Below are 16,146 nucleotides of genomic sequence, written 5' to 3' on the forward strand. Positions count from 1 at the left end.
AGTAGCAGATCTACTATTTAACGTAACATTTTGGACATATGAGGTATATTTTGAGGTATTTTTGGGCGGTGAAACCGCCCCTATAAGTGAGATTTGGAAAAATGTACATTTTCCTGCGCTGTGATCTGGGCCCAGGAAATTAGTAGAATTATCCTGCGATGTGATTGGCCAATCACAGCCTATTCAGGACTGTGATTGGCCAGTGTCACATGACACATGTGCATAGCCCTATATAAGCAACCATAACTTGAAAAAAACCAAATATTGGTTTTTTTCAAGTTATGGTTTTGTCCATCATAAAGAGTGTTTCAATAAATGTATTTATCCTTTGTACATGATTGATCGACTCCATTCAGTATTGTGATTAGCTAGCAAGACACCGCCCACTTCACACAGGGTGTGATTTTTTACTTTACTTGAGTAATTCCAATTTTCTATATTTTTTACTTCTACTCCACTACATCTCAGAGGCAAATATTGTACTTTTACTCCACTACAATTATTTCAAAACTTTAGTTACTAGTTACTATTGTAGATTTTGATTATTATTACAAAACATGCATTACCCACTTCAGCCCTATATACATTTCGGCCATTTGAAAATAGCCGATCTACACGCTCACAATGCGTCGCAATGCAACGCATTGTGAGCTTGTAGATCTGCTATTTTCAAAAAAAAATTATACTTGTGAAAACTTGTGAAATGGATAATTCTGCATAAGGAGTACTTACTACTTTTGGTACTTTAAGTACATTTTGATACCAATACTTTTGTACTTTTACTCAAGTAAATTCTGAATTCCGGACTTTTACTTGTAAACAGAGTATTTCTACATTGCAGTATTGATACTTTTACTTAAGTAAAATGTTTGAGTACTTCTTCCACCACTGCCAATAGTGTATAAATATATGTCCATGCTCACCTAGAACAACCTGGCTTACATAACGGTATAATTTGCCTCTCAGCTGAAACACCTCTGATTGAGGGACAGACAGACAGCAGCTTGGAGGAGCTGCAGTGCTGTAGTGTAGTGTAGGTGTAAATACAGTCACTCTCTGGGTGTTAGACAGAGCCTCACGTTACACTGTTGATGGCCGGTTGCCAAGGGAGAGTTTGGTTATTGATTGCACAAGCACATTACATCTAACCAGTAACCAGAGAACCACCCTGCCGGGTTCACACACACACACACACACACACACACACACACACACACACACACACACACACACACACACACACACACACACACACACACACACACACACACACACACACACACACACACACACAGATTACAAATGAGATATGTGCATTTGCATGCATGTTTGTGCGCACACGTGCGTGCATGCGCGTGCTTGTGTGTGTATGTGTGTGTGTGTGTGTTACAATCACTAACATTGATGTGTTGTTGTGTTCCAGTCATCTTTTTGCCATTGCTAACTTTGCATACACCACCATGATGGATGCCAAAAGGAACCAGTGTATAGTTGTCAGGTGAGGAGATACACACACAGATAACATGTTATTTATTGATGGTCTTATCTGTTTCACAGCCTTTTCACAGCTAGGTCCAATGCAGACACCTCTTTTTTTTTAGCATGAAAAGTCAATGTGCCAAATCTTTCATTCAGTGATGCAACAGTTTAAACATTGTTGCTTTCGGAGCATATTCTAACTTTATGTGTTTTTTCATAAATTAACGCACTACTTGATCATACTACAGCGTCACACAAAAGCATCAATTAGACCCTCAAGAAAAATGTGATTATGCGATCGCATAATTTATCACATAATGAGCCAAATGGCGCAGATTATGCAGGGGTAATTACGCGTATTTTGATTATTTCCGCAGATTTCGCAACTCCCTGCATATGTCACTGCATAAGATTACCTAAAACCTCGCATATTTCCCAACTGTTCGCAACTTTCAGCATATTTCACACAAAAGCATCAACTAGTAGACCCTCCAGAAAAAAAAAAAAAAAAAAAAAAAATGTGATTATGCGATCGCATAATTTATCGCATAATGAGCCAAATGGCGCAGATTATGCAGGGGTAATTGCGCGTATTTCGCAGATTTCCGCAGATTTCGCATGTCACCGCATAAAATCACTTAAAACCCCCGATATATTTCATTGCAAAATCAAGGATTTTAGCCTCTAATCAATAGTAGCAGATCTGCAAGCTCAAAATCTGTTTCTTGTTTCATTACAGTGGAGAGAGCGGTTCAGGAAAAACCGAAGCGACCAAACTCATCCTGCGTTATCTGACAGCCATACATCACAAACGCAATGTCACACAACAGGTATGTACTGTATGCACACAGACACAATCCTGTTTATAATGAATGATTCAATAATAATGATGAATTCAATTATGGTAACAACACCCTCTCCCTCTCTCTCTTTCTTCCCCTGTGGTGTTTGCTGCGTCCTCTTCAGATAGAGGTAAGAAGGATAATTTTTTACCCTCTTTTTACTCCCCAATTTAGGATTTAGTTTGTTTAGTCTGTTTTCTAAGTCAGGGGTCTTCAACAGGGGGTCCGGGACCCCTAGTGTTTTTTTTTTACATTGACCACTTAGCACCCTAGCATCCTTATACTGAGGAGAACTTTAGCCGAAAATAGCCAATCTACAAACTCACAACGCCTCGCGGCACGAGGCGTTGTGAGTTTGTAGATTGGCTATTCGGCAAAGAGGTGTAGAGAGGAAAAAGGTGCAAACCAACTACAGAGCCAAAGGTCAAGTTTACAAAGTATTGAGTGTTTAAGTGGTTAAATGTCTTAAAATACACAAAAAACATGAATTTACATAACACTGATAGTCAGTGAAGCTATCAATGAAATCTATGAATAAAGGCAGGTACAGACTGCAGGACCTTTAAGTGGTCGGGGGGTCATCTGATCGTTAAGCATTACACACTGCAGGAGTTTATTTCTTGAAATCGGCTGTCATACAGTATGTCGTTGTGGTTTTCACACTATAGATTGATCCCCGACCAGGGATTACACACTGTAGGATAGTTCACTAGGATGCTATCTCCAGAGTCAGACCCAATACATACATTTGTGTTTATTCCAATTCATTTTAATCGACGAAATCCGTGATATGCCTCTCCCCCTCTCTCTCTCTCTCTCTCCCTCTCTCTCGCACGGCAAGTGCGCTGATTCCGCTGAAGCAGTCAGTGACAGAGTTGCCATGTCCGCTTATTATAAGCGACTTTGGGATTGTTTTTCTGTAAAGTTGCTTGAAAGTGTAGTTGCTTTTTTGGCCTTGTTTCCTAATGTTGTTTGAACCAGTTGTTCTCAAACATTTTCATGGCAAGGACTCCCAAATTAATATTTGTCCGCAGAGGCGCAGCCCTTCTGAAAATATGTTGTGCCATAGACCCTCATACAAGATCTGTGTGGATTTGGAAAATATTCCACAACCCCCCCCCAAATGTCTTCTTTAAAAATAGCCTATCTACAACGTGAGCTTGTAGATCGTCTATTTTCAAGTATCCAATGTATTTGTATATAGGCTTAAAGTGCTCATAGTCGCTTTTTTTGGGCTTGTTTTCACAAACCTGGTTGCTTATTTCTCCCGCAAAATCTGGCAACACGACACACACACACACACACACACACACACCGCTCGCTCTCTGTGTTTTTCTCTCTCTCTCTCTCTCTCTCTCTCTCTCTCTCTCTCTCTCTCTCTGTGCAATTGTCTCAAATAAACAGCCCCCCTTTGAGCACGCTTGCTCACTCTCATTCTGTTTTATAATAATGTTTAACTTAATACAGGACTGGACGGTATATGCGGGGGATCTGTTTGTTATGGTCAGGTCCATAGCCACGGTGGCTGTAATGTGCTCTCATTGGCTGTAGCGTGCATCTCCTCGCAAGGTGGTCGCAGCCCCGTTCATAGTGTATGATATTGTCTGCTGTCCTGTCCCAGACAGAGCTGAATATCTAACATGGTAGTTATCTGAAAACGGTCGGAAAGCCGTCGCAGAGCGGATCATCTACGTTGTAGACCTCTGTTTTAAGTCATCACGAGTCATAGTTGTCTCCCATGGTAAATGCCTGTCATCATGTCTGTTGTTGTCATGGTAATACCTTTTCTCTCCCGGGTGATTGGTCAGATCCTGGAGGCCACGCCCCTGTTGGAGTCCTTCGGGAATGCCAAAACGGTGCGCAACGACAACTCTTCACGCTTTGGCAAGTTCACACAGATCCACATGGAGGAGTAAGTACACATCAGTGGTGTCAAGTAAATACCTACATTTTATTTTGAGGTACATTTACTTTACTTGAGTGTATCCATTTTTTATACTTTATACTTCTACGCCATTACATCACAGACGCAAATATTGTCAGCTTTAGTTACTAGTTACTTTATAGATTTAGATTTAATACAAAACACACAGCATATCTTAAGCCCTATTTTATACTTCAGCTATTCGAAAACAGACGATCTACAAGCTCACAACACAAGCTTTTGAGCTTGTATAACTGCTATATTTGAAAACCGTTTGACACATTTGTACAACCTTTACTACTTTTACTTTTAGAATGTAAGTATATACTTACTGATGCCAAAACGTTTGTACTTTTATAAACAAAAATCATATAGGCCTTTTAGTACTTCTTCCACGGCTGAAGTAGATCATCACTCAATCACTAGAACTCAATTCAACTCAATTCAGAAAGCTTTGTGAGTCCCATTGGGGGCAATTAGTTCCAAGCAGCTTGTAAAAGACAACAACATACAAAACAAACAAGTACTGATGGGAGCTAATATGGATTAATTATCTTAAATATTCTCAAGTAAAGTAAATTAAAGTAAACAAGGTGAACATTTTTTTAGAGAAATAGAGAAAAAGAAGAAAATGAAGAAAACAAACTTCAAAGCTTTTAAAAAGTATTTTGAAACTATTTAGAAAGATGAATGCTTTCACAAGTGGGTAAAAAACGGACAAAATCCAGCTGCTACATTATGTCCAGGAAAAGCCAAACTTCTTGCAATTTTCTCTCTGGAGGATGTGTTGATTATACAGGAAGAACTCGGGTGTCTTTCAAACACCATTCTGCAGTACAGAGGAGGAAAAAACAACCAGGGCCAGATTCCAATAGGCTCTATGCAAAGCAGCCATATTGGAAGGAAATTGGGCTTCTTCCTTACTTCCTTAACAGGTGTTACCAATTATGCTCATTGAGGCTCCGTTCCATTTAGTGTAGCACAGTGGTTCTCAAACTTTTTAATTCCAAGGACCACCATAACTCTGAGAGTGTACAAAATGGAACCAAACGGTTCCATTTGTACACTCTCAGAGTTACACACCCGTAAAGGGACCGTTTGGAACCTGGACCTCACTTTGAGACCAACTGGTGTAGCAGAGTGTTTCCAGTGAGTCAACATGGAACAATATCAGCACCCTGACTCTGTTTGACGTTTTCCATGCGGCAACATCTCAACATCTCAAACAGTCTGTGGTTGGGATGGTTTAGGGTTAACTCTCTTTGTCGGTTATTTTTTATTTAGCAGTTACATTTGAGTGACATTTCAAGCCCGAACTGAGTCTGAAGACGGGCATGGACTCGAAATGTCACTCTGTATAACTTCACAATAAAAAAAATAACCGATAAAGGGAGCTATAGTGTGCGGCTCGACTTTTTCCTTTGATCTAAGTTCACTCCGGGGCCAGCAGCACCTGCCTTAAAGAGTTTGGATTTGCGCTACAACTACTCTTTGAACTTGATCCCTGGAAATTAAAAAAGTTTGAGAACCACATTGTTTTAAAGTACTTAAAGCAATACAAGGCAGGTCCACAAATAACGATTTTTAGCAACCTCTGCTGGTCACTACCGTCACTGCATGTATTTTGCGTAGTCCTGCATTACCCAGAATTCCATTTGTTTTCACGGAAGGCGGAAGCGTTTCAAAAAGCGTTCTTTTAATTGTTTTATACTCTCTGCGGATCGTTTCTCTTAGCCAGTGGAGCATTAGTTACCGTGAGCTGTGTTTTCTTTTGCTGTTGTTTTTACATCTTCAAATCCTATGTCTTAAAAATAGCGTGAGATTCGTTTTTGTTAGTAGCGCGGTAGTTCCTGGCCAAACAGGAAACCGGTGCATTTCCGTTTCTGTTTTCCGGCCGGATGACATCATTTTCACGGGAATGACACCCCCACCACCGTTTCAACAGAAAATAGTTTATAAAAGGCTTTCGGGGGTGAAATTCATGGAGTGGGTGTTGTGAAACATTTGCCACTCTCAAAAGATATACATTAACTTAAGTTTTTTTGAAAAAGTTACCTAGTACAAGTACAACTTAAAAAAAATGTCTGGGAAAATGTCCAGGCAAAGAAAACGTAGTAAAGAGTGCGTAGTAAGTAAACTGAGAGGGACATGAGTTTGAACCTGGCAGCCTGTACCCCTGTATCAATGGTTCTCAAACTTTATCATGTCAAGGACCCCCAAATGCAAAAGTAATTGAAAAAAACACGGCCCCCTCACGTATTAGATTGATTCAAATATCTAAATACTGAATCAAGCAACTTAAAAACTGTCTGGGGTGAAACACAAAAGCCTGAGTAGACGTTAAAATGACCCCAAACATGTTTGAAAGTGCAATATCCCTTTTAAGATGCTGTTTCAAAGACCAGTTTGTGCAGTATGGAAAGGTAAAAACAAACAAAAACACATATTTTCCACCTGGAGGTGGAATCATGCCAGGTAAATCTGCATAAGGAAATAAATCTCATCAACAACTTATTAATACATTTCTGTAAAATGTCTGGGAAGTTTTATTCCCAGGCAAAATAAAAACAAGGAAAAGTGTGTAAACAATCAGGTGGAAATGAGTTTGAACCCGGCTAGCCGGTCTGTCCCCCTATTTAACCCCGGCAGCCTTATAATAGACTGGGAGGGACTGTTGCTATGGCAACACCGGCTATGCTATGGTCCTATCATACTCTAGTTAATAGTGTTTCCATGGCAATAGAGTCCAGGGTGTTAAACGACATCACCGCTCATGTATTATTTATGACGGGATGGATGATGCTCTTTTGCTTCTGGGTCAAATTGACCCCTGTTTAAGGATAAACAGGTGAGCTGGAGGGCGTGGTATAGCTTTAATGCTGACATGATGGTCCACTCACTCACAGATAGGCTGAGAAGTTGATCTCCTGCTAGCTTAGTCACAGAGAGAAGATCCTGGGATCATTACACATGTATGACCTGTTACTTAACTCGCACTCACCACCGTGTTAATGCTTGTGCGTGTGTGTGTGTGTGTGTGCGCGTGCGCATGTGTGTGTGTGTGTGTGTGTGTGTGTGTGTGTGTGTGTGTGTGTGTGTGTGTGTGTGTGTGTGTGTGTGTGTAGGGGTGTGATCAGTGGTGCCATCACGTCTCAGTATCTCCTGGAGAAGTCCCGCATCGTCTTTCAGGTGAAGTCACACACACACACACACACACACACACACACACACACACACACACACACACACACACACACACACACACACACACACACACACTCACACACACACTTTACACACCTACATAAGCATGGACTAAGGGAGGCAGAGTCTTCTTACACCTGAGACGAGGTGAGAAAGAGGAGAGCCCTGAAGACTCTGATGTCCTCAGGCCCTCCATTCATCTCATCCCTACATCCATTCATACAACTGTCATCTGTTAGATCAATTATCCATTCATACGACTGTCATGTGTCTGTTGTATTAGAGGGCTGTCAAAATCTATTAGTTAATTAATTTAATTCATTAATTCAGTCGGTTCTCAACCTGTGGGTCGGGGCCCACTGGTGTGGCCGTGAGAATATTTGAATTGGGGCCCCCAATCTTTTTTACACAAACATGTAAAAGATTTTAATTATACACTAAACTTAAAGGGATAGTTCACCCCCAAAATAACTTTTGTTCTATTGATTAGTCACCCCGTGGAGACTTGAATTCATGGATCTTTTTTTGTTTTTGTCGCATTCCTAAGCCAATAATTTGATGACCGGAAAGAGTCTCCTTTGCGTCTCCTACTGGAACCGCTGCCTACCGGTCCGCTGGTCATCAAATTATTGATTTAGGAATGTGACAAAAACAAAAAATTATCCATGAATTCAAGTCTCCATGGGGTGAGTAATCGATACAGGAAAAAAAAATTGGGTGAACTATCCCTTTAATTTAAAAAAAGAATTACAAAAAGATGTCAAGGTATTTTTTTTTCTTTCAAACCTTGAATGAGTTTGCATTGTGATACATATAGTTAGGATCTTAAAGTATACTATGTTAGCTCCACTGATCATCCAAGCCGGAATACAATTGATTGATTCATTGGTCATTAAAGCTAGGGTAAGTGATTTTCTTTGGTTAAAATAAGTGTTAAATAGCTATATATTGTGATAGTACTCATTGATGTAGAGTGTTTGTTCAGTAACAGGATGCTGAAATGCATTTTTAGGTCGGGATACCAATTTGATCCAATCAGGATAAAAGTCAGGATACAGATTAAATAAGTGGAATTTGAAGTGATTAATAATGATTAATATCAGAATAAAGTGCTTTAACCTATTCACAAAAAAACGTTTTGTTTTAACCAAACAATATCACTTACCCTACCTTTAAAATAAACATGCTCTGAAAATGCGGCTGTTGTGTTAATTAAACAACACAAAATTAAACATTAAACGTTTTAAAAACGTATAAACTAGAACTGGCGGTTCTAAGTTGTCCTACTGGCAGTGTGTACAAGAACTTCGGCGCTGATCAGTCCAGCGGTTGTGAGATTAGACACACACACACAGACAAACAGACAGACTGACCCGCTTATAGACAACTAGCCACCCGCACGCAGCCGGGCTGTAAAAACGGTTCAGTGGGGACAGATGGGGACACATGACAGCCAAGTTCTAGTAATTATATTAATTAGTCATTATATAATTAGTCAAGGCAAATTAAATCAGCCACCACCTACACACTGAAAAATAATGGTTCTTAAATGTTTTTTTTTCAAAAGGCTATATGGTTACACAAAGAACTATCAACTACTAAAGAACCATTTTGATCTATAGTAGGGTTTAACACCGGGAATCCCGGGATGCGGGAATCCCGGGAATCCCGAGGTTATTTACCGTCCCGGGAACTGACTTCGGTTCCCGGGATCCCGTTTTTTTTTTTTTCTTGTTAGAAATGAATACTAATTATTAGAAAGGCCTATCTACAGCGCGGAGGAATTACTATTATAATTAGCCAAGTTACTTGCCGCGTTGCCGACCAGGGCAGGGTCCCATCGTCCCTTTGTGAGAACCAATATGGGACCGAAGTGGCCGTGATGCCCCCCTGCCTGCCCTGCGCACGCTGATTTCCTCTGCTGTCAAACAGTAGACACCAGTTGACTAGTTGAGATTCAACATCAAGTGAAACGCTGCATAAACAGTGGGTAGGTTTGATTTCGAGCCTATATTCCAGCTTAAAATGCGCGCAAGCCAAGCAATGCTTTTGATAGAGAGAGAGGAGAGACTGGAGAGAGAGAGAGAGAGAGCAAGAGAGAGCCCGTGCGAGAGAGAGAGAGAGAGAGAATTAGACCGATGTGGTCGGTGGTCCGATTTTTTTATCATCATTAATGTAGCCTACCCTACCTACACTTGCATTTTAGAACGTTCAAACTACCATACTAGAACTACCCAGTAGAACAAGTGAACTGCACAACAGCTGTCTGTCTCATTGATTGTCAGTGGCAGCGCATCGTGCACATCAAAATCACACTACAAAACCCGACATTTGATCAACAACAAAATATAGATTGATACATTTGACAACATACAGCCAACATCCCAAAATGGAGTCTTAATATCCAGCAAGTAGCCTAATATAAATTAATAACTGCAAACAAATTACAAGTTTAGGCTATCAAATCAATATCCTACAAAAGTAGAGATAAGCTGTGACCTCACCGGCGCTCTGATGGACAATAAATAAATAATCCTTTTGCAAATTCTCTTGTCAATAATGATACAAATGGAACGTTTATTTCAGCAGCTAGAGTTTGACATTGTTTGAGTGCTGTTAGGTGCACAGCGCAGCTCCTCGTTTAAGTTAATTGTCTTCACCCGCTGCTGCGCAACAGGGCAGATCTCCGCCAGGGCACTATATTATATGTTATATTATATTTATATGATTAAAAAAATCAACTTAAGTCATTATTAGTGCAAGTTCATAGGTGGACACAATAGGGACATTAATATCGTCTCTGTCGGGCAGAAACCTCTTATTTCATATTTTAACTTTTGGGGTTTTTAAGTAAATTAACGCCCTACATGATCACACTACAGCCTCACTCGAAAGCATCAAAAATAGCGATTTCTTTAAATTAAAATCCTGAAAAGTAACAGTTTTGGACATATGAGGTTTTCACCCGACAGAGACAATTACTATTCTTTATTTATATGTGTCTCTATCAATCATTCATCCAAACATTATGTGATGTACACCCATCAGTTTTTTCATACGTGTGTGTGTGTGTGTGTGTGTGTGTGTGTGTGTGTGTGCGTGTGCGTGTGCGTGTGCGTGTGCGTGCGCGTGCGCGTGCGTGTGCGTGTGCGTGTGCGTGTGCGTGTGCGTGTGCGCGTGTGTGTGTGTGTGTGTGTGTGTGTGTGTGTGTGTGTGCGTGTGTGTGTGTGTGTGTGTGTGTGTGTTGGCAGGCCAAATCAGAGAGGAACTACCACATCTTCTATGAGATGCTGGCAGGTCTTCCTGACCATGAGAAGCGTGCGTTACACCTGCAGGAGGCGGAGACATACTACTACCTGAACCAGGTACACATACGCACGCACGCACGCACACACACGCACGCACTCACGCGCATGTACGCACAGACAGACAGACAGACAGACACTATTATGGAAAATATCGACATTCAGTCAGGGTGAAGTGTTGACAATTTTTCGAGCAGAGAAACAGCATTTAAAAAATACTTATGTATTCAAAAGTACATGCTTTTAAAAATACCTACTTATTCAAAAGTACAAATACAGTATGTGGAACATTTTGAAAATAGCTGATCTACAGCGTTTTATTCATAATGTATTTTTGTCAAAAGAAACGTATCAAAAAGTAAAGTATCAAAACCAAATGTTCAAGTAATGTTACAGAGACTCCAAAAATATACTTAAGGACAGACAGTAGACTAAGTAAATGTACTTCTTTACTGTACACCACTGCAAAGATGTTATTACTGATAAAGGGTGTGTGTGTGTGTGTGTGTGTGTGTGTGTGTGTGTGTGTGTGTGTGTGTGTGTGTGTGTGTGTGTGTGTGTGTGCGTGTGCGTGTGCGTGTGCGTGCATGCGTGCGTGCGTATGTGCGTGCGTGTGCAGGGAGGAGACTGTACCATCGAGGGGAAAGACGATGCAGAAGACTTCAGGCGTCTGCTGAACTCCATGGACATCCTGTACTTCACCCCCCAGGAGCAGAACGCCATCTACAGACTGCTGTCCTCTGTGCTTCACCTGGGCAACGTCTACTTCCAACCACATCAGGTACACTCCCGCTCACTCAGATCAGCTAACACGGAAGCTGTCAGAACCTTCTTCCCTAAAACATCTGGGACAACGCTCCACACGATCCAGACTGTTCTCCCTTATGGCTCCCAAACTGTGGAACAAACTCCCCATTGCAGTTAGAACTGCAGACTCCGCCTTAATCTGAAGACTCACCTCTTCAGACTCCACTTTAGCACTTGACCTAGCCTTGATGACCTTGCAGGCTTATGTAAAGGTTCAAATGTAATTCAGCTAGCATGTTATTTTTAGACAGATGCCAGGTTAATTTGCTGACCTATGGCATCCTATAGGCTATTGTAGTTTGTATAGTACCAATCTACAGATTATTTATTTTTTGATAGTATACTGTTTAGACCAGTGGTTCTCAAAGTGGGGTCGGGGGACTCCCAGGGGTCCTTGAGGGAGTTCCAGGGGGTCCCCAGCTAAATGATAGATAGTTAGGAATCAAATGGACCCTTAGGGGCCTGTAACTCTGAGAGTGCGGGTCCATTTGCTTCCATTTGTACACTTACTCTTCACTTATGGGGGTCCCTGGCATATCTTTTAAAATGGGGGTCCGCGGGCTAATAAGTGTCAATTTGGGGGTCCTTGACATGAAAAGGTTTTAGAACCACTGGTTCTGATGACTGATTCTTGGTTTACCTATGATCCTAGATTACTATCTCTATGCATTTGATGTATTACCTTGTGTTTACCTTGCTTACTTTAAGTCGCTCTGGATTAAGAGCATCTGCTAAATGCCTAAATTGTAAATTGTACACACGCGCACACACACACACCCATGCACGTATGCACGCATGCAGGGATGCACGCACGCACAAACTTCCACTTCAAAAGGACAGCATGGTTCAGTCATATTATACATAAAGTGACAGTGCCAGTGAAACGGGAGCTTGTAGGTCTGACATGGTGAACAGGGAACTGTTGGGCGACTGCTGGGCAGCCTGATCGATGGCCTCGCTGTGGAAAGTCTGTTTGTTGGTTCATTCGATACTGTGGTGTCACCTGCCTGGTGGTAGCGTAGCGGCGTGAACAGATATTTGTGGCCGGGGTGGTAAGTGTCTTTGATGATCCAGTTAGCGTTTGGCTGAGTGGAGCATCTAAATGCGTTTTGTGAACCTCATGTTGTGGTTTTAGTGCTCTGCCGTAGTCCAATACTTTCACAAAGACACAAACCTTTTAATTTGAAGGATTTAAATTTGGGTTTTTAGGCCACTGACCCCCTTAAAGGACAATTTCACCCATTTTCAACCTATCTTGATATAATTTGTTCTTCTCGTTGGTGTCTCAGAGGAGGGCTGTGGACAGTTCAGAAACCCGCCTACCAGTGATATCATCTGGGGGTTTTTTTCAAACAAGATTTAAAAATGTGTATTTGATTTTTGTTGTTAATGTGAGGACAATGGCTTCCAGCATGCTAACTTTCCGAGAATGGAAAGCCTATAGCTTGGATTCCCCATCAATCCATGGGGAATCCAACAATATTATCCCCACAATATTTGCTTCTGAGCTGTAGAAGCAAAAGTACAGACAATTGGAAATACTACAGTTAAGTAAAAAATACCACAAAATTATAAAAAAGTACAGTACTTGAGTAAATGTACTTAGTTACTTTACACCACTGATTTTGACAAGATGCAAATTGCCATGGGTCCAGTGTGTGGGATTCAGCCAGGCGGCATCATGGAAGGAACAAAGCCCCTCAGCAACCTCTCAAAGCATTTACTGACAATGGAGGTGAGGGTCAACAGGGTCTCCAGTCGTTCAGACATGTTACCTTGGAGTGCTTGGGGACCATGTGGCACACAATGATGGACATCTTGAATCCCACGGGAACGACAGCCTGGGAGAGGGAGAGGTTGAACGTATTATCAGCAAATACTGCCGCCAGCTGGCCTGCATATTGTTGTCTCTGGAAACCTCATATCTCCAAATCTGTTACTTTTCAGTATTCAAATAAAAAAAATAGTAAAAGTTGCAGATCTACAAGCACAAAGCGCGCCACTTCGCGCCACTTTTCGAGCTTGTAGATCTGCTACTTTTGATGTTTTTTGTGTTACGCTGTAGTATGATCAAGTAGGGTGTTAATTCACGGGGGGGAAAAATACGTAGATAAGAGATTTCTGCACGACAGCAACACTAGAGGATGTGACCCAGGATGACATCAGGACACACACGCACACACACACACACACACACACACACACACACACACACACACACACACACACACACACGCACACACACACAACACACACACAAATACGTATCTATCTATATTGCTGTAATCATCCATTCATCCAGCTATCATCGATATAATTCTATACACTTCATCCTTTCATTATATTATACTTGCGGCTGCAATAACAATCATCATGTTTATTGGTACTTGTACGGTGAAATGACAATAAATTGATTCTGAATACACATTAACTCTCTCACACCTACGCAGATACTTATACACACACACAAACTCTCTCTCTCACATACACATACACATACACACACACACATACACACACACACACACACACACACACACACACACACACACACACACACACACACACACACACACACACACACACACACACACACACACACACACACACACACACACACACACACACACACACACACACACACACACACACGTTTCTTTCTCACATATACACACAGTATGCACACACACACACACACACACACACAAACACACACAATTGCTTTCACGGTTGAGTGATAATATCAATGCTGATGGATGTTGGTAATGATGTGTGTGTGTGTGTGTGTGTGTGTGTGTGTGTGTGTGTGTGTGTGTGTAGGCTGAAGGTCAGGAGGTCGCGGCGGTAGTGAGTGCTCAGGAGCTCAGGGTTGTGGCTGAGCTCCTGCAGGTGTCGCCTGAGGGCTTGCAGAAGGCCGTCACCTTCAAAGTGACAGTGAGTACACACACAAACACACACGCACGCACACACACACACACACACACACACACACACACACACACACACACACACACACACACACACACACACACACACACACACACACACACACACACACACACACACACACACACACACACGCACGCCAAGGTTATTATAATGTTCATTCGTTTTTTATTTCGTTTCGTTTTCAAAGTGGTTTTGCTAGTTTTGCTTCTTAGATGTGTTCTTCCCTCAGGATACTGTGAGAGAGAAGATCTACACACCACTGACAGTGGAGAGTGCCGTGGATGCCAGGTGAGTGACTGACTGACTGACTGACTGACTGACTGACTGACTGACTTTTCAGTACAAAAAGAAAGGGGGGGGTTCATTGTTTTTGCCTCTCAGGGCACCACCTCCTTCTTTGTGTTGAAAGAGGAACTCCGTTTGGCTCCGGCACTTTCTTAGTCCACTTCCTCCCGGGTGCTCCTTATGTTTATTCCTATACTAACAACAACACTACATGTTTAGGGCAGTGGTGCTGACAAATTCTGCTGTCTTGAGAGATTAGTGCCTGCCTGCACCCATTTCGGATGCTGTCAATGCACTGAATGGGACATTATCACGTTTAATCAGACTATTGATTGGTCTAAGTAGGTGAGATACTGATGTACCAAAAGGGCTCAGTAGGTGTTTTGTATAAAGTATTGTTTTGGACCGCATCGGAGGCACGCTGTCTCAAGCGAACTTGAGCCACGCGAGGCACCACTGAGCGAGCTAAAGCGAGCGAGTTGCCGTGCCGAACGTTGCGAAGTTCGCTTGAACCGACTCAGCGCCGTCCGAGTTATGTACTGACAGGCACAGAATGGTAAATCATGTTTTGGGGTGAACGTTTGCCACAACTTTCATCAACCCACAGAATAACGACAAAACACCTACTGAGCCCCGTCGGTAGGTCAGTATCTCACCTACTAAAAACTATCAATAGTCTGATTAAACGTGATAATGTCCCATTCAGTGCATTGACAGCATCCGAAGCCTATGCTGCCTGCCTGCCTGTGTGCCAGTGTTGATTTCGTCGACTAAAACTATGACGAAAAATTTTAGTCGACTATATTTTTTCACTGACGAAAACTAGATAAAAACTAAATAAAAGCCAAGCTATGATGACTAAAACTAAGACTAAATATACAGATAATTTCATCAACAAATAAAAACTAGACTAAAATGAGATCCAGTTGAACTAAGACAAGTCATTTTATGTTTGGTGTAGGGTGTTGTGCTCTGAAAATAGCAGATGTACAAGCTCACAACGCGTCGTGCTGCGATGCGTTGTGAGCTTGTACATCGGCTATTTTCAGCATGCAACCAAGAGTAAAATCAGCCGTTACGACACCATCAAGGTACCACCAAAATACATTTTAGTCAACTAAATCAACTGTAGATTTAGTCGACTATAATATTATGATATTTAGTCGACTAAAACTAGACTAAGGGACCAGTCGAAATTTACATAAGGGGGGGCATGGAGGAAATGTATGTGCCCTGATCTAAAATGCCATGACCCTCCCTTTGACAAAAAAAAAAATCAATGACCCTCCCCAAGTGATTACAAAAAAAAGAGTAACCCTCCCCGCCTAGAAGTGTCACGATATATTGTGTC

The 16,146-nt window shown here is 41.7% G+C and overlaps 1 protein-coding gene across 1 annotated transcript in view; it reads left to right on the top strand.

Annotated features, from left to right (window-relative positions):
• The window catches only part of myo15ab (myosin XVAb), a gene marked incomplete at its 5' end in the record, with an annotated part of 119,504 nt that overhangs the window by 15,512 nt on the left and 87,846 nt on the right, over positions 1-16,146 (top strand). Inside the window, 8 exons of the mRNA XM_080443960.1 lie at positions 1,424-1,498; positions 2,219-2,318; positions 4,130-4,233; positions 7,371-7,434; positions 10,701-10,814; positions 11,374-11,535; positions 14,382-14,495; positions 14,740-14,798. Coding sequence (XP_080300086.1) covers positions 1,424-1,498; positions 2,219-2,318; positions 4,130-4,233; positions 7,371-7,434; positions 10,701-10,814; positions 11,374-11,535; positions 14,382-14,495; positions 14,740-14,798 — 792 coding nt within the window. The remainder of the gene's footprint in view (positions 1-1,423; positions 1,499-2,218; positions 2,319-4,129; positions 4,234-7,370; positions 7,435-10,700; positions 10,815-11,373; positions 11,536-14,381; positions 14,496-14,739; positions 14,799-16,146) is intronic.

This window comes from Gymnoscopelus braueri (assembly GCF_963280865.1).
Source record: "Gymnoscopelus braueri genome assembly, chromosome: 2".
NCBI classification, from domain to species: domain Eukaryota; kingdom Metazoa; phylum Chordata; class Actinopteri; order Myctophiformes; family Myctophidae; genus Gymnoscopelus; species Gymnoscopelus braueri.